Source organism: Eurytemora carolleeae, unplaced genomic scaffold, assembly GCF_000591075.1.
Source record: "Eurytemora carolleeae unplaced genomic scaffold, Eaff_2.0 scaffold142, whole genome shotgun sequence".
NCBI lineage: Eukaryota > Metazoa > Arthropoda > Copepoda > Calanoida > Temoridae > Eurytemora > Eurytemora carolleeae.
Window position 1 is genome coordinate 347,107 of NW_019396132.1, and position 25,148 is coordinate 372,254.

The following is a 25,148-nucleotide window of genomic DNA, read 5'->3' on the forward strand; positions in this document are numbered from 1 at the left end:
AATGGGGACTCACAGTTCTCCGTACAGTAGAGTAGACACGAGACAGTAGTAAAGCGCTCAGGATACTGGTTTCCATTCTACTGCGTAGTATTACTCACCTGAACCTACAGTTCCTCAACATCACTTCTCAGACCTACAGTGATCTATCCAACTTGTTCTCCTGACTCCTGGTGACCTTAATCATGGATCAGAACCTTCCTGGTATCCTGGTTCCGCTGGACCCTGGGCAGATGTTCTCCGATATGGGAGAAGATTCAGATTCAGAAATCCTGAACTACGAATTCGGGCCTGCTACTGCTCGAAGATCGAACTCGAATGTTGGGATCGGAGTTAGGACGTTTGAGATTGGTGATACAGAGGTTGAGCTGAGGACGGGTGAGCTTGGAGCAAACACAGTTTGGGAAGGATTTGTGTTAAAGCGCGGAGAACATTGGAAAAACTGGAGACAACGGTAAGATTATAGTAAAAATTAAAAACAATATTTAGATTTTAGTTAAAATTTTAAACAATATTTAGATTTTAGTTAAAAATCAAACAATATTTAGATTTTAGTTAAAATTCAAAACATTATTTAGATTTTAGTTAAATTCAAAACAATATTTAGATTTTAATTAAAATTCAAATCAATAATTAGATTTTAGTTAAAATTCAAAACAACTTTTAGATTTTAATTAAAATTTAAAACAATAATTAGATTTTAGTTAAAATCAAAACAATATTTAGATTTTAGTTAAAATCAAAAAAATATTTAGATTTTAGTTAAAATTTAAAACAATATATAGATTTTAGTTAAAATCAAAACAATATATAGATTTTAGTTAAAATTCAAAACAATATTTAGATTTTAGTTAAAATTCAAAACAATTTTTAGATTTTAGTTAAAAGGAACTGAGTTTTAGCCACAAATTCTGATTTTCAAATCGCTATATCTTTGCAACCTGATGGTGTTAACCTGTGATATTTCAAACTATCATTATTTGATCTAAAATAATTCATAGTTTTAAATATCTAAGGTCTCCGACATTGAAATGCAAAGATATAGGGATAAGAAAATCAGAGTTTGTGACAAAAACTCAATTCCTTTAAAACAATAATTAGATTTTAGTTAAAATTTTAGTTTTAAGTGATTTAAAAACTTGAATCTGTTAAAAAATGTTAATTGTCTAAAATTAAATGAATTGAGTTTTTGCTGCAAACTCAAATTTTTTTATTCTTATATCTTTGCAATCCAATGTCGTAGACCTTAGATATTTCAAGCTTTGAAATCTGTCATAACAAATATCTAAGTTTGAAATATCTTAGATTTGAACCATCCGGTTGCAGAGATATAAGGATTAGAAAATTTCAGTTTGTGGCAAAATTTCAGTTTTATTGCATGCAGAAAATACAATCGTTGGATTATTCTAAACTCTTCAGGTCTACCCTATAATATGGTAGCCGATATAGATATTTGTTCAAAATTGTATTTTCTTACCAAATTGATATTTTGGATACCACCACCACATGATGATATTATACATCGGATACAAATATCCTGATGAATTTTTGACAACTGTAATAACCGGAAACACCAATTTTAATATCACTTAGGTACTTTATGCTGCTGTCTGACGGAGAACTGTTGGGGTATAAGAATAAACCATTAAATCAGGCACAGTGCATTTGAAATATCTTCTGTTGGGGCAGGTTTTAAACCAGGCACAGTGCATTCGAATTATCTTGTGTTGGGATAGGTTTTAAACCAGGCACAGTGCATTTGAAATATCTTTGGTCGGGACAGGTTTTAAAAACATTTCAGGCACAGTGCATTCGAATTATCTTTTGTTGGGACATGTTTTAAACTAGGCACAGTGCATTTGAAATATCTTTGGTCGGGACTAACACAAGACTAACACAAATTTAGACCCATGGTCTGCTATTAACGGGAATGGCTGTTTTATACCGAAAAGGGGCAGTGTACTAAATTAACTGAATTATGAAATCGATAAGTACTGCTTTTATTTTCTATCTGATGTTTTTGTAAAGAGAATTTGACGTTGTGCCTCCTCTGCAGACTTAAAAATTGTAGAAAAGTAGCAGAAAAGGACTTCTTACAGAGAGTTTAAGGGGTCTGTGTACAGTACGTATACGAAAACAATGAATAACAACAGAAGTAGTTAATTTATCAATGAATACATTATTTTGCTCATCCCTTCCATCCAAACAAACTTTGTCGCAATTTGTTTTTAAAAACTGTTTCGAAATGTTTAGTGGGACACCCTGTACGTAAATGATTGTTATAAATAAATGAAAAAATGAATGTTTTATAAGCGTGCAAAGACATGTTAGTCACGTTAAAAAATAAAAGTACTGTGGCAGGAGGAACTTGACTTCCCTCTCAACTGTTATACAATCAGGGGTTGTCAGGTGCGCAGGACGGAGCAACCCAGGTAAAAAAAAATTATTTTTTATTATAAGCTTTCTGTAGAAGAAGTAACTCAATATTGATTTTCATTGAAAAAACTTATAAATGATGTTGATAAAAAGATCGAATTGTAAAAAATGAAACTAAAGCATTTTGTTTGCTTAATTCTCGAAAGCTTATTGCTATTATATATTATTCTGATGATAAATCATTTGTAGTTAAATGTTTTTTTTTTTATTTTAGAATAAATTTAGTGTGGTGACGCTGGCAGTGGCTGTATTTAAACATCTCCAATATATTTTCAGGCCGAACTGCTTGGTTATACGAGGCCTGTACATGGATACTGACGTAGAGAGACTACTATGTACTGCAGAGAGTACAGCAAGAGATGAGTTGTTTCATTTTATTGTACAGGTAAATAAACGGGACAAATGTACATAAATAATAATTATTTGATTGCCACTATGTTCAGATTTATAATTACTAGAAATTCAAGGCGCTTCGCGCCCTTCTTTCTAGCCTTAGAGGGCGCCTCGCGCCCATCTTCTAAATTAATTGTGAACATGTTCTCTTTGTGTACATCGTAAAACAAAACAAAAATAATTCGCGGATTTTCACAAAAAATTTCTTGGATTTTCAAAATTTTTAAAAATTTAATGACGATCGAATTTTGATTGAGACAAATATTTAAAATTTCAATCATTCATAAACCTTCCCTGGGGTCCCTAGATGTCCCACAAAAAATTTGGGCCCGATCGGTTCAGCCGTTTTGACGTTTATTGGATACAAACAGACAGACAAACAAACAAACACCCAAACAGACAAGCCAAATTTATATACAGATAAGGTTTCCTACGATATTTGCTACACCTTTCCCACTAAAACTATAATTTCATTGAAAAATTTTCAATAATCATAACTTTTTATGCTTATTAAATATTCTAGTTTAAACTCTTGTGTTCAACTCAAAACCTTTATTCCTCATTTAAAAACTTGCTTAAATTATAGAAGACAAATTTACAAAAAGTACTAAGAGTTGACAAAAAATTACTGGGTTTGTATACAGTGAAACCCTTAATAACGAATACATCGGAAGAATTTATCAAATGTCGTCTTGACAATTTTTCAATGAGTTTTATACTATATTTCGTAAATTTCAGTATTTGCGAAAATAAATAAATAGCCATGAATATGCGGGAACAGTTTTAAAGAGTTCCATATAATCATTTAGTTAAAAAACTAAATATCTTCAACATTCCATTATCAGAAAGTGAAGAATACGACATTTGATGAATTCTTTCGATGTATTCGTTATTAAGGGTTCCACTGTATTATATATATTTATTTTTCCTAGAGAAAATTCGATTGTTTATGAATTACATTGTAGTCCATTTGTCAAGTGCCTCATTTAAAAATTAATTTTTTATCTAATTCCAGGTCCGGGACGCATTGGAAGAGAATTGCCGGAAACCAAGAACAGAAGATGCTCGAGTAAATGTTGGAAGTCCTCAGAAGAAGGTCAACCTAGAGGATTTTGAAATCCTGAAAGTTTTGGGGAAAGGCGCATTTGGAAAGGTGAGTTTGCTTGATTTAATTCGTTCTAATCTGATGTAAAATGTCGTCCTCCTTGTCAAGCAATTTGAGACTATAATATCCAGTGAAGACTCTTCTAGTCGTTGGTTACCATGAACCAGGGGGTTATGTGAAACCCTTAATATCGAATACATCGGAAGAATTTATCAACTGTCGTCTTGACAATTTTTCAATGAGTTTTATACTAATTACGTAAATTTCAGTATTTGCGAAAATAAATAGATAGCCATGAATATGCGGGAACAGTTTTAAAGAGTTCCATATAATCGTTTAATTAAAAAACTAAATATCTGCAAGATTCTATTATCAGAAAGTGAAGAATACGACATTTGATGAATTCTTTCGAATTCGTTATTAAGGGTTTCACTGTATGAGATACTATAAAAAATGGGCAATCGGTTTAGCCAAATATATATTTTAATAATTATTAATATATTTTAATTCCCTATTTCAATTCTCAATAATCTAACATATCTTGATTTGTATACATTCAATTCTCAATGGTTTGACAAAACATGACAGTAGCAAGACGACTTGAAAGTAGTCTTGTTCTTTGAAATAATTTGTGGCATTTATTCGTAAACCTTATATTAGAAGTAAAATTCTTAAGTTAATAATCACAAAATTCCCCTAGTAGTGGAAATTCCAAAATGTGGTCTGCCTTTTCTGTACTTTCAATATTACTGGAGATACTAAGACTTTCGTTCAGATTCCGACAATTTTGGTTTTATTTTAAAAAATTAAAATCTGAACGAAATTCAGGCGACCATATTTTGGAAATGCCAGGAATAGGAGAATTTTGTGATTATTGTTTCAACATTCATTCTATAGGCTGACGACTGAATGTCACAAATTAATTCAAAGATCTAAGACGACTTTTAAGACGTCTAGCTACTGTCATGTTTCGTGGGAAACCCTATATCTTGATTGGTATAAAGGTTGTAATGTGTCGAGAGAAGATGAGTAGAACCATCTACGCGATGAAGATCCTGAAGAAGTCCTTGATCCTGGAGAAGGACGAGGTTGAGCATACCAGGACGGAGAACAGAGTTCTTCAATCTCTTAGGTCAACATTTGTTGTTACAATTGATAAAAATATCTGTATTTGATTTTAAAAATAACTTACCCAGCTTAAAGTATCTTATGCATTTTCTATATTTTTCATATCAAATTAAAAGTTAAAACCACTTCTTAAAATAATTTTTATTATTTTAGGCACCCGTTCTTGGTGAACCTGAAGTACTCATTCAACAACGACGACAGGGTCTTCTTTGTCATGGAGTACGTGGGGGGTGGGGAGTTGTTTGAGCATATAGGTAGGTGGGAGGTTTTTTGAGGACATAGGTAGGTGGGGAGTTGTTTGCGCATAAAGGTAGGTGGGGAGTTGTTTGAGCATATAGGTAGGAGGGAGTTGTTTGAGCATATAGGTAGGTGGGAAGTTGTTTGAGGATATAGATAGGTGGGGAGTTGTTTGAGCATATAGGTAGGAGGGAGTTGTTTGAGCATATAGGTAGCATGGAGTTGTTTGAGCATATAGGTAAATGGAGAGTTGTTTGAGCATATAGGTAAATGGGGAGTTGTTTGAGCATATAGGTAAGTGGGGAGTTGTTTCAGCATGTTATAGTTAGGTGGGGAACTGTTTTACCATAGATGTTGGCGGGGAGTTGTTTGAACATGTAGATAGGTGGGGAGTTTCTTGAGCATATAATTATAGATAGGTGGTGAGTTGTTGGATTATATATGAATGTGGGGAGTTAATGAAGCATATAGTTTCTAAAAAATTGTATCATAGCTGTTTCTTGAATGGGGTTTTCAGGTGGTCTTCCATCAAAACTGGTTCTAATCACTGGAGCCTGATAAGAATTTTAAATTATAATTAATGATTTTTAGGACGGTTGCATCAGTTTCCTGAGCCATGGGTTGCGTTCTACGGAGCAGAGATTGTTCTAGCTCTAGGTTACCTTCATCAGCGTGGTATTATTTACAGGTAGATTATTTACAGGTAGATTATTTTGTCCAAGGAGAAGCTTAGTTAAATTCCTAGAAGACGTGGTGCGAGGCCCAAAGTTTATCATAGTAGTAGTGCAAGGTCCAGAATAGGTCTATAACTAAGTCAATCCTAATCTATCATAAACTTTAGAAATCGTTCTTTTTTAGCCTTTAATGACATTTGAAAAAAAAAATTTTTTAACTTTTACTTATTAATATTAAATGGCGTTTGAATTAGCTTAATCTTATTTAACAAAATTAAGTTATTGAGAGATTGATGTTTTCTCATGATATTCTAGCTGTGTGCAAAAATTTTTAAAAATCCATGATATTGACTTCCATGTGGTGGCTGACTTGATAAAGAATGAACCATAACAACCATGAAATCAAATCATTTAGTACTGCATAAAAACAATATTTATGAATTTAATTTTTAATCACAATATATAAAATAATATTTTCCGCAGCAGGCGGACTCAATAGCCTATTCATTATCTTTTTTATGTTAACGACAATGCAATTTTTCCCACTTTTATTTAAACAACATAATTCTTCTAACTTTTATGAACAAAACAATACGATTCTTCTAACTTTTATTTATAACAACAATACAATACTTAAAACTTTTTTATAACATTAAAACAATTATTATCACTTTTTATAAAAAAAACAATACAATTCTTAAACTTTTTAGTTTAATATTAATATAATTCTTCTAGCTTTTAATTAACAGAGTTACAATTCTTATACAGTGAAACCCTTAATAACGAATACATCCAAAGAATTCATCAAATGTCGTATTCTTTAGTTTTTGATAATGGAATGTTGCAGATATTTAGTTTTTTAATTAAATGATTATATGGAACTCTTTAAATTTGTTCCTGCATATTAACGGCTATTTATTTATTTTCACAAATACTGAAATTTACGTAATATAGTATAAAACTCATCGAAAAATTGTCAAGACGACATTTGATAAATTCTTCCGATGTATTCGTTATTAAGGGTTTCACTGTAGCATATCATTATTCATTAATACATGTTCCCTTTAGTTAATCAAACATAGTGTGGGATTTTCCCAATTTTTTAACTTTTATAATATTCTTCAAATGAATTTAAATCTAATCTAGGGACCTAAAGTTAGAGAATTTAATGCTGGACTCACAAGGACACGTCAAGATTGTGGACTTTGGACTCTGCAAGGACGATATATTCGAAGGACGACTGGCAAGGACGATGTGCGGTACTCCGGCTTATATGGCTCCGGAGGTGGGGATTAATATAAATCACGTTTTCAATTTAAATAAACTTCGAGGATGTTAATTGCCCCTTTTTAAAGTAAACATTTTGAATTATTTATTATTAAGCATTTTCTCTCATACATTAATCGATAAAAAAAAATAATAATCTCTGTTTGGGTGGTTGTTTGTTTGTTTGTGTGTCCGACCTAAACTCATAAACCACTGGACCGATTTGCCTCAAATTTGATTGGGAAACTCGGGAGAACCACGGAATTGTTTTGTTTTGAGATTTTAAGTTGAGAGTGGGTGAGATAGTTTTGAGATTCTAAGTTGAGAGTGGGTGAGATAGTTTTGAGATTCTAAGTTGAGAGTGGGTGAGATAGTTTTGAGATTCTAAGTTGAGAGTGGGTGAGATTTTTAAAGGAAAAATACCTGATTAACCGCTGGAGTAACTACCCTGGGCAACCTGGGTTCCCAAGCTAGTAAACGTTAATATATAAAAATAAGTCTAAATTGTGTTGTGAAGAACTGAATCTGTTTTTAAAAACACCTGATCCTACGAATGCATTCTACAGGTGTTTGTGAAGCGTGAATATGGGCGTGGAGTTGACTGGTGGAGTTTAGGAGTTGTAATCTATGAGATGGCCACAGGTTATATAAATATATATTTAAAAATTACATGTCCGATTCACAACGGTACCCTTTAAACCTTTTTTCTGAGCAAGAATGGGGAAGATAACTTTTTTTCTCTTTGAGAGGTGTTATATTCTGACAATTACTTTCTTTGTCTTTGCTGAATAATTCCGCAAGTCAGTATGGTTTAAAGGGTACTACTGTGAATCTTGGAACTTATTTAACCAATATGCAGGGTTACCTCCAAAACATGAGACTTTAGAAGTACATTTATTGCTTCTAGATATAAAAACATAATGAATAATGAGGACATAAAAGGAGAGAAAGATGAGTAGGTCTTTTCTGGATCAACAATATTGATTTGCGGATTTTAAAATCCTTTTTCAGGGATTTGATTCTCTCCAAGTCTTTAATAACGACCATAAACTCTTTAAATACAATGATCTGAGGGTGGAATATAGTCTTTAAATAATATATTTAATATTTTGGAAAGAAAAAAGAAGTTTAGGGTTGCAGTTCCTCTCTGATGTCTCATTTTTTGTGGTAACCCTATTTATTCTGAGTTAAAAATGTTAACATTTTTGCAGACGAATATATGTTAAATAATGTATACGCTTTGTTAAGGAGAACTACCGTTCTATAATGAGAAAAGAGCTGAAATGTTTAAGATTATCTTCCAGGAGAAATTAAGGCAACTTCATAAACTTATTCAGACAAAGACAAAACATGGCAGCTTAGAAAAATATTTGTTTTTAGCTTTTTCGCATACTTAACGTCATTTTTTAGTTCAAAGAAGTGTTTTTTCCACGTAGCCCTAAATGGGGCTGTCGTTGATGAAACATTTTGCTCTAAAATGCCAATTTTAACCTTCAAAATGTTCTCGGCCACTTTTTAAAAAAAAATTTCCATAATTCAATTGAAAAGTGTTTTAACAGAATGGACTGAATTGCGCATTTTTCAGAGAATCGACCAACCTAGTCAAATTATACGATTTTAATATAACATTAATATTTGGCGAAATTATGCGAATCCACGGGTCCAGGGGGCAAAATATCAACCTAATTATGTAAAAAAAAACGTTTGCTCAACATGTGTTGACTTATTTCTATAACCCCTCGTTGGACAGACAAGTTTTGGCAAAGCAGTAAAATTAATGAGCTAGATCTGGATCCAGGATTCTGTTCCGGATTAAAATGTACATGCATTCTAAGCTATTCTTCTAACTCTGATAGACCTTTACTTTTTAAATTTTTATCTCTGTCAAGTACAATGTCCATTTAATACCTTTTTTCATACAGTTAAACCCATGGAACTTCGGGAGACATCGAGAGAATTTTTTAAATATCGTTCTCAGAACCTCCTGATAATGGATTGCTGAATATATTTAGTTTTTTTTATTAAATAATTATATGGAGCCATTTAAAACTGTTCCCGTAATTTTCTTTACAATTACTGAAGTGTAGGTAAAATAGTAAAAAAAACATTGAAAAATTGTGAAAAGGACATTTTATAAATTATTTGGGTGTCTCCGATTTCCCAAGTTCTGGGTTAAATTGTAGTTACATGGGCCCAATTAGGGTTTCCACGAAATGGCTAAATCTTTTGCGCAAAATTTGCGCTATTTTCGCGCAAATTTTTTTTGCGAACTTTTGCGCTATTTTTGCGCATGAAACGCAATGAGTTTTGCGCGGTTTTGCGCTATTTTTTTGCGCAATTTGCGCAAAACCGGAAATGTTTTTTACGAAAGTTGCGCTTTGCGCAATTTGCGCAAAACCGCAAGTTTTACGCAAAATGTAACTTTTTAGGCACATTGTCAAAAATTGATATTCTAAGCTTAGAATTAAACAACTGAAGATTTATTCCATACATAAAAAAATATTAACATACGAGTATGATAACGATTATACTACACTCAATTGGTTGCTTCCTTATATTCTTAAATTTTTTTAATCAAATTTCTGAAATCTTTATAATCTCATATAAAACAATGCAAGAAAGTAACCAATGCCTGAAGAATCCACTTTTAGGAAATATGCATGTCCAAAACTAAAATTGTCGAGACTTTTACTGGACAATCTGTTTCGGATTTTGGTACGAAATTGCGGAATTGCGCAAAACTTGAGTTTCGCAAAAGCGGAAAAGGGCAATTTTGCGCGAAATGACTTTTGCGAATGATTGCGCAAATTGTTGTTTTTTCGTGCAAAACTGATGCGCAAAGAAAGAAAAATTTTGCGTTTCGTTCCGCAAAAATTGCGCAAAAGTTTTGCGAATGGAAACCCTAGGCCCAATGAAGGTTGTTTTTATTGATGCTCTATACTTTTTTAAAACTTCTTTTTAAAATCTTCAAAAAATCTTTGAAAATTCCTTAGAATTTTGTAGTTGTTTTCAGGTTTCCTAAATCCAGTATATTGAGTGTAGAACTGAAGGAACTAATATCTGGACTTCTAGAGAAAGATTCCACAAATAGGTTGGTTTATCATCAATTTGTCGACAGAAAAAAAATATTTTTTAACTAAAAATAAGAAAGATTGCACAGGGAACGTGTCCTATCATTAGCTTACAACATTTTTAAACATTCTCTGAATTTAAAAAGAAACGCACTTACGGTAAAGCACTGATAATGAGGCCGCACAAATATGTGACAAATATACATTATACATCGTAGATACAGTGAGAACCTGAAAACTGTTGTTATTTAGAGACGACATTTTAGCAATCTTTATGTGTATTTGTTGGTGTTACAAAACAAATATTTTTTCTAATAGCTTAAAAATCCTTATTAAGTGGAATAGGTCTATGTATGAACAGTTTACTACACAGCTTAAATCATTTGAACTATGGAAAATCCGTACTTGAGTCTAAAAGTCGTTTTCCTACTCCACAGTGATCTGGTTCTCACTGTGTATATATATATATTATGATTCTAATAAACCGAATGTAACATAAGATGCAGTAACCAATAAACAGGGAAATGATTAACTTAGGTCCTTATTTCTTTAATTTATACAAAATGACGCTGAAGGATTTCTTTATTTCTTTAAATGTGCCTTAATTATTTATAGACGTATTTTATTCTTGAGAAAGACCAAAGACGACATTTATTCCATAGTTTTCTGGTACCTTCCGGATATGTATTATTTTTAATCCTACGTTTTCATGCATATACAAAACCACTGAAAGCTGGCTGTCCCTCACTGTGATTCAAAGGTTGCGAGCTTTCAAGCAAAACTCTATGAGAATTTTGCCAATAACTTTTTTAAAACCAAAGCTAACAAGTTCGTTAAAGTGCTAAAATATACAATATACATCTAATGGGCGACAGAAAAGTATAAGTGAGTTAGAGAGGTAAAATCAAAGTCCAAGGTGTTGCGACACTTTAAAGTCGACCCTGTCTTAAAAATTGATGAAACTTGCTATAAGCAGGCTGAATATATGTCCCCCTAACATGAATTATATCATTTGTTATGTTGAAAATGAAGGTGGGTTGAACAAAAATATAACTTGTGAAACTTCTTTGAAGTTCTTCTAGGGTCAAAATTTGTTTATCCAACCATCATAAAAAAAAAACAATATTATTTAAATTATGTCCCAATAAACATGGGAATTCAGTGACGAATTCGATATCGTCTTTTTAAATAATTCTTTGATTTAGTATAGTGATACCTACTGAGAAAGCTTTAATCTGTTAGATTTTCGTCTGCTATGTTCACATTTTGTTTGTTTATGTTTTGACTGCATACGGTTGTACTTTGTAAAACAAGAAAATTGCAGTATACAAACAGAGTAAACTTGTCCGTCTTCACTGTTCATCTCACAGAGACATTATAGACACATCTTTACAGTCTTTTACCCTTTTCATAAAATAAACTCTAGCAGACATAATCATATTATGGCTTTTGAAATTAGGTATTATAATGCTAATTCATAACTAAGACGATATCCAATTCGTCACTGAATTCCCATGTTTTTTGGGACACCCTGTATTAGAAAGATTTAGATGGTTTTGACCCGGCCTTGACGATTTAACTTCTCCGTGTTTAGGTTGGGATCAGGGGAGGGAGATGCTGAGGAAATCATGATTTCTCCGTTCTTCTCTGACATTGACTGGAACCTATTGGAGAAAAGAAAACTTATCCCACCCTTCAAACCTCAGGTTGATATTCCAGTAAAATATTAAAATATATAAATTCTGTATTTTTTTTTGAGGATTTTTTATAAATCTTTTTTTTTAATAAAAGACGAGATTCAGATTTAACAAACTGAAATTCTTAGTTAAAATTAAAAATATTAACCTGTTTATAGACTAAAAATTATGCATATGATAATGATTTTTTTGTTAAAATGACGACGACATTTTGCACGGTGATTAACTAGGTGAAAGATGAGACTGATGCCCCGTATGTAGCTCCGGAATTCTCCGCTTTAACAACCGACATGACTCCGACAAACCCCTCATCTGTACACTGTAACCTCTCAGGTAGTTCTAGAAAATGCACGGTTTGAATTCCGCAAGTTAATTCTATAGTCAAAGACGACTTTGAAGTTATCATGAATCAATTTTTATTATTCATGGTTATTTAAAATATCAGTGCGTGTGCTTTGTTCTATGTGCACATCTTTTCACCAAAATAAATGCCAAGGTTGTTCAGTTTATATAAATTGAGTTAGATATTAAAAAGAAAAATATGAAGCAGAGCTATAACAGAGAACCTTGTTATTTTGTAATTTATGGGAATTCAGTGACGAATTCGATATCGTCTTTGTTATGAATTAGCTTTGTAATACCTAATTTCAAAAGCCGTAATATTATTATGTCTGCTAGAGTTTATTTTATGAAAACGGTAAAAGACGTTGCAAAGATGTGTCTGTAATGTCTTCGCAAGATGAACAAGTTTACTCTGTATGTATACTGCAATTTTCTTGTTTTACTAAGTACAACCGTATGCAGTCAAAACATAAAAAATGTGAGCATAGCGACGAAACTCTTACAGATTACAGCTTTATCAGTAGGTATCACTATCCTAAATCAAAGAATTATTTAAAAAGACGATATCGAATTCGTCACTGAATTCCCATGTTTATTGGGACACCCTGTAAACTAGAAACTATTCGATTTTAGGTTTTGAATGGGAAATTGGCTAGATTGTCGTCTTCTTTAAAAATCTACCAAAGTAAAAATAGAAAATTCAAAAACAAACCGTCAAACGACAAATTTAAAATGATGAATGCCTAAGAAAATTCACTAGGTTGGGCCTGAAATACTGAACAAATGTGTGAGGCATAAGTTTTTGGGTCAATTGCAGTAGGACAAGTAAATTTGATATAAATGTTGTCATAAACATATATACAGCAGTTTACTGCACAAATGCACTAAGACTGTGAAGACGACCTCAAAATCTTTAAATATGACGATTCTGATGTTTAATTAAGTTTTCTGTCTGGAATAAGATCTTTTTATGGCTTATTAAATGATTTGGTAAAGTATGAAACATAATTTTACAGTTGCAAGGAATCCTGAATATAAGGAAATAGACAGTAACAATTCTGTACAGTCGTCTCTGAAGCCTCAACCTTTGTGGGTAACCCTGTCTGCTATATTATTGTTTTAGATATTTACTTCAAGAAGTACTCCTGGAGTCAGAGCTATTCATCGAGAGATATGGAGTTGTCCATGTGATTGTAAAAGATTCCAAGGCTTAGAACTTGATCTGCTGTTTTACGGAATTCGACTTTGTTTAGATAAAATGTTATCTTATATCATTTACCACCAATTCTGCATTCTGCAATTTGAAATATTTGTAATATTGTAATAAGATAAAAATATCATAACTTAATTATGACGCCATATAGAGTATAGAAGTCTTGAATATTATTTACACATTATGTAAATTGTAAAATGTGTAAATCCAAAGAAATCGAATCTTCTTACAAAACTCCCCAAAAAAGTGACAATTTCTCTGTATAATTAGTGCCTAATTTTCTGATACAATATACAATAAATTGCATTTTTTACTTCATTTAAAGTGTAATTGATGAATTCCAGTAATAATGTGTTGCAGGATGCAAGATGATAAAGTTTTAAGAGCAATCTTATCGCTTGGTTATTGGTTATTGTAGTAACCAATTATTCGTAAATTATGAATTAATAACGGCATCATAATTTCATGGATTTCTTCGTTTTCATTGATAGATTAAAAACCGTCCCTTGGGTGATATGAGTTACTACAAAAATTTCGGCCGTTATGACGTTTTATAGAAACAAACAGACAGACGAACCAAAATAAAAATTTGAAATGAATGAATAGATTCTTCGCCTCCGAAAACATTTTTACTCTTCTGCTAATATATTCTATAATATAATAAATATAATATTCTATGTTTACCCCTTTATACTCATTACTAGATAAAGTGCCCGGCGTTGCCCGTGAAATAAAAAAATAAAAGATTTCGAATTTGGATAAAAATGAATTTGATTTCCTAATTTACCCCCCAGGGTTCCCTCAAAAATTCCGATTTGTCCGGCCGTTTATATATATTTATTATGTATATAGACCGAATAGCTTTATTATATAGATTTAACCTTATTTTTAGACTTTTCCTAGCCTATTTCTCTTTTTTTAGACATAGACAAACCCTAGTTCATATTTATTAAAAACTAAAATAATTCTAAAAGTATGATTTATGTAAATTATGATAATTGTGTTTACTGTTCTCCTATAGGTAATGAAGTAAAGTAAGCCTGTTCTCCCCTCTCTCCTAGGATTTATTATCTCATATTCCCACCTATACTCTGGAGAACCTAGAGAACCTGCTCGAAGCTGAACCCTACGGTCAGGTTGGGGTCAGCTTTCTCACAATAGTTTGCCCATATATGGACATATATCGCTTTCTTGGCTCTGACACAAAGATTAGAGTGTAAGTCTATTAAAGTTAGAGAGGATGCATTCTATGTTATCAGTGTTGATCTTACTCCCGTTAGCTGCAGATACATCAGCTCTAACATGTGTGACGAGGACGTTGCTGCTCTTGTTGTTGACAATGGCTCCGGCATGTGCAAAGCTGGATTCGCTGGAGATGATGCTCCCAGAGCCGTCTTCCCTTCCATTGTCGGCCGTCCCCGTCACCAGGGTGTCATGGTTGGTATGGGACAGAAGGATGCCTATGTTGGAGATGAAGCCCAGAGCAAGAGAGGTATCCTCACCCTGAAGTACCCCGTTGAGCACGGAATCATCACCAACTGGGATGATATGGAGAAGATCTGGCATCACACCTTCTACAACGAGCTCCGTGTTGCTCCCGAGGAGCAGCCCGTCCTCCTGACTGAGGCTCCCCTCAACCCCAAGGCCAACAGAGAGAAGATGACCCAGATCATGTTCGAAACCTTCAACATGCCCGCCATGTACGTCGCCATCCAGGCCGTCCTCTCCCTCTATGCTTCCGGTCGTACCACTGGTATCGTCATGGATTCCGGAGATGGTGTTTCCCACACTGTTCCTATCTATGAAGGTTATGCTCTCCCCCACGCCATCCTTCGTCTGGATCTGGCTGGTCGCGAACTGACCAACTACCTCATGAAGATCCTGACTGAGAGAGGATACTCCTTCACCACCACCGCCGAGAGGGAAATCGTCAGAGACATCAAGGAGAAGCTGTGCTATGTAGCCCTTGACTTCGAGCAGGAAATGTCCACTGCTGCTGCCTCCACCTCCCTCGAGAAGTCATATGAGCTTCCCGACGGTCAGGTCATTACCATTGGTAATGAGAGGTTCAGGTGCCCTGAAGCCCTCTTCCAGCCTTCCTTCCTCGGAATGGAGGCCTGCGGCATCCACGAGACCACCTTCAACTCTATTATGAAGTGCGACGTTGATATCCGTAAGGACCTGTACGCCAACACCGTCATGTCCGGAGGAACCACCATGTACCCCGGTATCGCTGACAGAATGCAGAAGGAGATCACCGCCCTGGCTCCCTCCACCATCAAGATCAAGATCATTGCTCCCCCTGAGAGGAAGTACTCCGTATGGATCGGAGGATCCATCCTGGCCTCCCTCTCCACCTTCCAGCAGATGTGGATCTCCAAGCAGGAGTATGATGAGTGCGGACCCTCCATTGTTCACCGCAAGTGCTTCTAAATGTTTAATTCTGACCAACTGCTCAACACTGTACCTACTGTACTATTTTTCCAATATGAAATTAACTGTACTGGATCAAAAATTTTAAATAGGAAATGTGAATAAAAAATTCAATCCAATCTTATTTATGTTAAATGAAAAAGAGAGATACGAGACGAAATAAGTCGTCTCAGAATTATTGTTTTTCCATTTACACAATTTGGAACATTACAGACATAAATATTAGATATATTCTGCAATGTTCTTTAAATTAAATATATAGAAAATAAAGAAAACAATGTTCGAACAGAATTTTAGCATGCATAAACAATAATTTCAGACTGGATTAACATTGACATTGACAAACGTTTTTTTAATTGTGAAATTTTGTATGTTTTTTGTATGTTGCATGACTCATACAATTGCAATCCTACAAAAAGTCAAAAAAAACTAATGTTTAAAGCAAAATTTGCTTTAATCGAACTCATCGAAATTAATTTATATGCTCAAGCAAATCGGCTTTAAGCAATCTTGTGCAATGTGCATACTGCGTTATTGCTTCACTAAACTGTTTTATTTAACAACTAGTTTGCGAACCCAGTTATTTTTTCCTATAAAGGTCGACCCACTAAACTTAAAATACCAAACCTAAGCTAAGAACATTACTGTGGTTCTCCCGAGTTCCCTTATAAAAATTTGATGCAAATCGGTCGACATGGGGTTCCTGAGTTATGATCGGACCAACAAACAGAGATTACAACATTTTTATATATATGGATAATCTGTCCTATTACAAAGTAAACAAAAGAAAATAATATAAAAAAGTTGTTAAAGATCTATATGCGGTAAAAATTGTTCATTGAACTTAAAAAAAAAGAAATATCTCTTTTATATTTGAAAATAGGGCAGCGCAAGCGTGTATAAAAACTAAAGATCATGGTCTATTTGTAAGATTTGAGGCAAAATAAAACATTTTTTAAGGTTAGGAGGACTAGACATCAGTTTTATGCCTGTAATTTGTTTTTTAACTGATTTTTACGTTTTCGGCGTATTTATATTCAGTGTTTGATGAACATTTCAATACCCATTACTTATGCTGATATTTTCAAAGATTTATCAAAAATATTAATAGATATAAAAAAGTTCATAGTTCAAATTTTTTAAATATATGAAAGAAAAGTTTAGAACTGGTAGAAGAAGGTTCTGGGCCAATTGAACCAAGTTTTATGAGTATTACGAACTTTTAACTTTTGAGAGTTTTTTTGCAAAAATGTTCAGGTTTAGGGTTTTTAAGAAGCCCTTGATATCATTAAAAACTCGATAATGTAATCCAGCATATAGTTTTCCATTTTGGCAGGTGTCGTTTAATCATCTTTTGGTTGTCTGATGCTTCCATATGGTGTAAAACTAAGTGTCCTATATTTGAAAACCTCTGTTACCGTTAAACAAGGAATAATTCTTATTATTTCTTTTTCAAATATTTTTTTTAGAGAAAATAAATAAACTTTTTTAATTTTTCTCAATTAATGTTGCAGCCTCTCTTCAAGTTTCTTTCCAGATTATTCAAAATTCTGGAGTTTGGAATACTCTCTATGAAAAATTTTTTTTTTTGATTCTTAAACATATTTTAGTGTAATGAGAGATTTTTGAATTTTCGTGTAGTTTTACACCAAATGGAAGGATCGGAAAACAAAAAGTTACTTTAACGAATAATGACTCCAATCACACTAAAAACTACATTGTGTTGTGTCACATTTTTTCGAGTCTATCCCCCGGTATCTGTAGATCCTATATACAGGTTTACCCACAAAGGATGAGACTGTAATGAAGACCTAAAACTCCTTAATTCTGGAGAACCAGAGGTTAAATATTTTGTCCGTGGTTCTTGATATGTGTTTTTAAAAATGTATTAAATGATTTGGCAAAGAATGCACACAGTTAATTTTTAACTTTAGCACAGAGATTCAGCCTGGTTTGAAATGTTGCATCAATTTTTTAAGACAGGGTCGACTTCAGGCTTTGATTTTACCACTCTAAACCACTTATGCTTTTTGTAGCCCTAAACATGTTTTTTTGGACCTATAAAGCACTTGTTTTTAACCATAGTGTTTAAGAAGTAATTAAAAAAGTTCTCATCAAATTTTTATTTGTGAGCTTCCCTCCTTTAAATCACAGCGACCGAGAAGCATCAATTTAAGATTAAAGGCTGTTAAGATTCCGTACAGTCGTCTCTGAAGTCTCATCCTGTGTGGATAATCCTGTACTTATGCACGCTTGTGTACTTTCAAATGCTTTATTTCAATAACAAAATTTACTAATTCTAGTAAAACTGTACTATATACATTTGTTGAAACTTAAGCGGGGAGTCGTTGATTAGTTAATTGATGGTTGATGGCTCCTCTACTCCATAGTCTCAATAAATGAATTTTTATCAAACCTATAAAACTACAGTTTTAGTGGAAATAAATATTAATATGACATTTTAATAAAATAAATATTGTTGTAACATTGTTTTACTGTTTAATAAAATAAATATTGTTGTAACATTGTTTTACTGTTTAATAAAATAAATATTGTTGTAACATTGTTTTACTGTTTAAAAAATAAATATTGGTGTAACATTGTTTTACTGTTTAATATAATAAATATTGTTGTAACATTGTTTTACTGTTTAATAAAATAAATATTGGTGTAACATTGTTTTACTGTTTAATAAAATAAATATTGGTGTAACATTGTTTTACAGTTTAATAAAATAAATATTGGTGTAACATTGTTTTACTGTTTAATAAAATAAACTTACTATTTAGGTGTGTTTGGGGGTAATTAAGGAGTGATGAGTGGTGGGTAAGTTTAAAAAAAACATTTGGATAAGACTTCTGAAAATAAGAAACTTGATTGTTTAGGTAAAATTACTATGGATTGCAAAGATATTTTTGGATTTAATTATTCACTTAGTTAAAAGGTTTCATTATTTGATGTTTTTCTTTTGTCGGAGTACAGAGAAATTGCCGGAGTATTGCTATGGTTTGGACTTCTCCGAGAGGAGAGGTTGGTAAAAACGACATAATGTGTGGGGGGTGGGGTAGAAGGTAAATTTATGGTCAACAACATTATGCAGGTTACCTACAAAGGATAAGACTACAGAGACGACTGCACAGAACTTATACTGTTCTGTTTCCTTATATTTATGATTCCCAAAACAATAAACTTCTTTTTTTTTATTTGACAAATCGTTAAATAAGCCATTGAAATACCTCATTATACTTGGGATCGTCATTTGAAGAACGTTTCAAGTTGCTTTTCAGTCTCATCTTTTGTGGGTAACCCTGTATATATTTTAATATATTTAATTTTGTAATTAAAGTACTAGGAGGAAATTAACTGGAATAAAAATTAAAGTTTTGTTTTGTTTTAAAGAACAAGTATTTACAATGCTGCGTGTGCTTTTAAAATGTGCACTTTGAGAGAAAATGAAGTCCAATTTTTATTTTTTTAAATAATAAAATGCTTAAAATCTTTCTTTTATGCCATGACGACAAAATAAACTTGGCTCACAAAAAAAACTAAGAATCTTAAAACATCAAAAATGCTCCATTTTACTGATTTAATATTTGTATTTGGTAAAATAACGAAACCTCGAATTCCAAGGAATCACGCAACCTCGATAGTTCTTATCTTCACGAAACCTCTACGACATGTCCTCGCCAGTCCTCGCCTTTTAAAATTATTAAAAACGAACCATCGAAGTAAAATATGAAGTAAAACAAGAAGCATCGAAATTAATTTATCTTTATTTCTAAGATGGAAATTACAGTAAGTAAACCAGAAACTATCTATGGTAATGCACTCCAGGTGGTTAAAGTCTAGAAATTGTTTTCAAGACCTAGACAACTAGACAACTGTTTCCCAAGCTTCATAACCAAAATATAAATCAGTCTCAGGGGCTAGAGAGTATCTGTACTAGGAGTAAACCAGGGGAACGAACTCAACCATCAAAGGAGTAGGATTGGATAGGGGAAAATGACGGTGGAGTAAAAAAGAGCACGGGGTTCAGGCAATGGAGAACAGGGTTGGAGTAGAAGAAACAATTGTTGAAGTAGAGGAAAATAGGGTTGGAGTATAGAGGAGAACAGGGTTGGAGTATAGAGGAGAACTGGGTATGAGTAGAGGAGAATAGGGTTGGAGTATAAAGAAGAACAGGGTTGGTATAGAGAGGAAAAGAGGGTTGAAGTATAGAGGAGAACAGGGTTGGAGTATAGAGGAGAACAGGGTTGGAGTATAGAGGAGAACAGGGTTGGAGTATAGAGGAGAACAGGGTTGAGTGTAGAGGAGAAGAGGGTTGGAGTATAGAGGAGAACAGGGTTGGAGAATAGATGAGAACAGGGTTGGAGTATAGAGAAGAACAGGGTTGGAGTAGAGGAGAACCAGGTTGGAGTAGAGGAAAACAGAGTTGGAGTATAGAGGCGAGCAGGGTTGGAGTTTAGAAGAGAACAGGATTGGAGTAGAGAAGAGAACAGGATTGGAGTAGAGTAGTTTTAAAACAGGGTTAGAGAAGAGGATTGAGTAGGAGGGGATTAAAGTGCATAAGAACTGGTGGGAAGTTTATACGGACAGGTTTCCTGTTTGACAATGAAAGGTTTGAATGATGAATTGACTGTTGATTTGTGGCTTCAAATTCTGGACATTATACAATCAATCTTATACAATATACTCTCTCATTCACACAAACACACACACAAGCATACAATACTTTCTTACACTTAACAGAAACCTATTTGATACTAGTCCAAATATAGGTTTAAATGCTCTGGGTAGGGTTATAAACCTGCCAGATCTTCTCTCAACGTAAACTGCAAGGGTGAAGTAAAGGTGCCGAGGAAACCTTTAGTTTTTATGGTTTCCATCTGTGTAAACTATGTGTACTCGGAGACAGAATAAATATTTGGGTAAAAACTATTGCATTCCCTTCTCAGAAGCTCAAAATAGAGAGAAGGATTTTTACGAGAGTTGACACAGAGAAAGGGAAACTGAATGTTTAAAAAGACTTGAGTCTTGTCCACGACCAGAAGGGGTCACACAGACGAAAATTAAAGGTCGAATTATAGAATTTTGAAATGAAATTGAAAAGAGAACGGTTTTGCAACTTAATAAAGAAGTTAAGATTGAAGAATCTAAGGTATAAATGTTATAACGACAGAGTGGATTTAAAGTGAAGAGAGGAGGGTTGGTTGGGATGGATAAGGGGGTGAAGATTTATACGAGGGAAGGTTGAATTTTGCATCAGGGAAGGTAGAGTTATATGGGAGGGAAGGTTTAATTATATACGAGAGAAGGTGTAGTTATGTACTAGAGAAGGTGTAGGTATGTACTAGAGAAGGTGGAGTTATATACTAGAAAAGGTGGAGTTATATACTAGAGAAGGTGGAGTTATATACTAGAGAAGGTGGAGTTATATACTAGAGAAGGTGGCATATTATCTACAAAGGAAGGTAGTTCTAAATTAAAGAAGGTGACGATATAATTAAAGAAGGTGACGATATAATTAAAGAAGGTGATGATATAATTAAAGCAAAGCTGGGATTGTTAAAAAAATAAGTGGAGCCGCTTAATGAAATTCTTAATGGAAAAAAGATCTAGAAAAGAAGGATTAAATGTAGATTTAGGAAGTAGAGAATGGCGGATAAATAAAGTTTATAGAACGGGTTCTGGCTCCAGTTGTAGTTAAAGTCTCATGAAACACATGCTGTTTAATGTTTTTTATGTGACTAATACTAACTTTTCAGTTGATTTCATCTTAAATACATCTGTAATCCAACAATTAAGCGCTCTGTTCAAATAAATACAGTGTTAGTTTCTTTTTATTTATAAATAAAGTTGGGAGGGTTGTAAACTTGTAGATTTGTAGATTTGTAGATTTGTAGATTTGTAGATTTGTAGATTTGTAGATTTGTAGATTTGTAGATTTGTAGGTTGTCAGAATATTATTTCTATCCAAATTATAAAACTCCCAAGGAAAGTTTTTCTCCCATGATATTGTGTGTTTTGTGAAAAGTTTATGATATTAAATTATTTTGATATTCCAGGATTAGCCGGGTTATCCGGGGTAATCCCATCCTTGTTTGATATTATACGACACGTATTCTTTCTCCAATCCATTGACCCAATCCAACCCGGAGCTCGGAGCTGGATATCCGTCCTACTCACCCTAATTCCCAGACTAGTTTCCAGATTTCCCAGTTTGCTGAAAAGCTCAATGAGATTTGGAAACCTGATAAACTTTGTAATTATCATACGTCGTCTCTTTCGCCAAACCTTAGTATTCATAGTGTCAGGGGAACTTAATTCAATCTATACTTTAGTTTAATTAAAAACCATCAAATAATAACAATGCTGAGGTTCCAGATTTGGATCCAATGGACCCCGCAATTTTTTGGCTCCTGGGATATGGATCCAAATGAACTACAGATAAAGCTTCTTCTAAAAAAAATCCAAGTATTTGGTGAAAACTACGATATCCGTTAAGTCTGATGATATATTCTTGAGCTGAGTATAAAGAGTGTACAAGTTTTAGCCTAAATAGTTCACTTTTAAATTGACTTTAACCTTAATTTGAAGAATCCTTTCATATTAAAAGGTTTTAAAATGGAACCCTTTAAACCTTTTCTTGAGCAAAAGTTAAAAGTTAAGAAGATATTTTTTTTTCTGTCTGAAAATTGAAAATTCTTAATTGCGGTTTCGGGTTTATGTTGCAGAGAATGAAAAGAAATTCATTAAGTTTAAGATATGAAAACGACGATATCTGCCATATTGTTGTTCAGATAAAAATCCAAAGGGTACTGGTGTGAATCGGAAATGTCCCTAGATAAATAGAAACCACTTGAAAGACTTGAACCTACTTCTACAGTCCCTGTAAAAATGAATCTTTGAGTGAATTTTTTACAAAAACATACAACCCATTTAGGCCTGGGGAGGCTGAGTGGGGATTAGGTGGAGAAGGAGGGGACCGGAGCAGCTGAAAATTTAAATTCATCCATTATTCAGATTTTGGATAAAGAAGTTTATACAAGGTCTCCATTCTCCATTCTCTGCTTGAAACTCTGGTATTTTATCCTGGGCTGATTATTCCAACTGATAAAGAGTTGAAACCATCTCCAGGTCCAGGATTGATATATATCTCCTAAACCATCTGGTTCCATAGAACCTTGCAACCATCCACAAACCCAGAGACACGTGTCAGACTCAACTTTACAACCAATATTTTGAAGAAAAACGTTTTTTAAATCCTTGGTTCTATGGTTTGGCACTTTTAGGGCCGGGCTTAGACATCTCAATCCTGAGTTTACTGTACGCTCCTGCCTCAAACCTAACCGAAAGGATTTAGCTTGAAAATATAAAAAGTTTAAATCTGGTTTCAAGCATATATATTCCATTCATCGAAGAGCAGGCAACCAAAACCATACTTTAGGGGGTCAAACCATTCTCTACTATTCAAAACTGTACAAACACATTTATTACACTTAGGAATCAAAATACAGGAAAAATGTGAGTCCGCTGTTTAATAGGAAATAAATATATTTACCGTGAACTCCGCCATATTTGATAAAATATGAAAAAATGCGCAGGATTGCCGCGTGACTCATCCTCTAGCAATTTGATCCACGTTTGATATGAAATTATAGAAACGTAGTTGCACATAGGGAGAATATAAAAACTGTGTAATAATTGTTGTATTAAATTATATATTTCCTATATGTAACTTAACTCAAGACTAGCCCAAAACCAATTGGGGTTGGGACATTTAATTAGAAAGATAGAGATAGAAACATCGGACATTTTGAATAAGACTTTGAGTATATCGTTACATTGTTTGGATATGAAATTTCCTGGATATTACATTTTAAAGGATAGGACGTTTTATCTAAAGGACATTTCATGGACAGGACATTTTATAGATAGGACAGGAAGAAAGAGAAAGAGTGAAATGGAAGCAATGCGGAGAAATATATTGAAATAGTCGGAGAAAACGGGATGTTATTCCATCTAGAATTGTTGTATAAACGTTATGTATGATGTTATGCGTTATGGGGGGTTACACAAGGACGGGGGGAGGTAGGTGCTTAAAGGAGGGGGAGGGGTTGTATTATGTAGATGTCATTTCCAGTTATACATTATAATACATTAAGACCTAATCTAGCATAATATATTATATAACATAATAAAAGGATTCAGGATTTATGAGATCATTAATTCTCCAGGGTTGCAATTAGATACGTTCGAAAACAAGGGATGTAATTGAATAATTCCGGTAGCGCGGATACAATGTACAATACAGAACCAGAAATAATTATATTTATTCGCAAATAATTGCAAATAATAATAATTCTAATTAAACTGCTAAATTATGTAAACGAAATGAAATCAATGAGATTACGAAAATAAACAAAATTAAATTAAAAGCATAAATTTTGTTTTCATGAAAATCTTTTGCATTTAAACTTAAATGAGCCACCACAAAAAATCCGTGAAACATTTTTCATCAAAAATGAAAGTGAAGAAAAGGAAAAATGTTAAAATAGGTGATTGCTTTCCAATCCTAAAAATACAGTCTTACAATTCATAAAAGATCCCCAACATTCAGTGAAATTGATCCTATATATTGTTCATAAAAATAACACAGTTAACAGTTGAATACATAACTTAAAATGTTTTCCATTTCACGGCACTAATTCTTGGATCTGATCTTTTCAAAGCTCAGAACCCCTTGAATGATTTGCCTTAAGCTTTGATTGTAAAACCCGAAAGAAGCATTTGAATATTCTTTATAGTTTGGTTTAAATGTAATTCTAAGTTGAGTGGATTGATTTCTACAGAGAAGGAATAGTATCCATTCAGGGTTTTCAAGTTAGCACAATTTGAAAATTAAATTAAACAAGTTGTAACGGTAATTTTTATAATATCAACAAAAGAAGTTTTATTCGCAAAATGTTGAAAAATATATGTACAATAAAATGTGAACTTGTAAATACACGACAATATAATAAATTACAACGAGCTGAAATTTATTTTGAAAAATGTATTTTGACAGAATAAATATGATAAAAGAGAAGAACCAGGACCACCTTAGATGATCTAGAGAGGGGCGGACACATTAGTATTTCTTTTAATAATAAACTC

General features: G+C 33.2%; 2 protein-coding genes across 2 annotated transcripts; both read left to right on the top strand.

The window, feature by feature from the left end:
• Positions 1-85: 85 nt before the first annotated feature.
• LOC111695888 (RAC-alpha serine/threonine-protein kinase) lies at positions 86-13,877 on the top strand. Its single transcript, XM_023465355.1, has 15 exons — positions 86-451; positions 1,591-1,651; positions 2,359-2,429; positions 2,710-2,818; positions 3,842-3,979; positions 4,936-5,063; positions 5,213-5,313; positions 5,888-5,984; positions 7,117-7,255; positions 7,803-7,878; positions 8,485-8,551; positions 10,250-10,327; positions 11,902-12,013; positions 12,235-12,337; positions 13,470-13,877. Exons 1-15 carry the CDS (start codon positions 183-185, stop codon positions 13,535-13,537), a joined length of 1,617 nt encoding a protein of 538 aa, XP_023321123.1. The 5' UTR covers positions 86-182; the 3' UTR covers positions 13,538-13,877.
• A 914-nt stretch (positions 13,878-14,791) lies between these two features.
• On the top strand, positions 14,792-16,111 carry LOC111695889 (actin-5C). Its single transcript, XM_023465356.1, has one exon. It carries the CDS (start codon positions 14,862-14,864, stop codon positions 15,990-15,992), a length of 1,131 nt encoding a protein of 376 aa, XP_023321124.1. The 5' UTR covers positions 14,792-14,861; the 3' UTR covers positions 15,993-16,111.
• Positions 16,112-25,148: the final 9,037 nt, after the last annotated feature.

What these genes read in the sequence shown, in the direction of transcription:
- LOC111695888 (XM_023465355.1), top strand. Translation starts at nt 183, where the DNA reads ATGGATCAGAACCTTCCTGGTATCCTGGTTCCGCTGGACCCTGGGCAG. An exon ending in AGAATAAACCATTAAATCAG is followed by an intron (nt 1,652 to 2,358) that starts GCACAGTGCATT and finishes GTACTGTGGCAG; the next exon opens with GAGGAACTTGACTTCCCTCT. An exon ending in CGCAGGACGGAGCAACCCAG is followed by an intron (nt 2,430 to 2,709) that starts GTAAAAAAAAAT and finishes ATATATTTTCAG; the next exon opens with GCCGAACTGCTTGGTTATAC.
- LOC111695889 (XM_023465356.1), top strand. Translation starts at nt 14,862, where the DNA reads ATGTGTGACGAGGACGTTGCTGCTCTTGTTGTTGACAATGGCTCCGGC.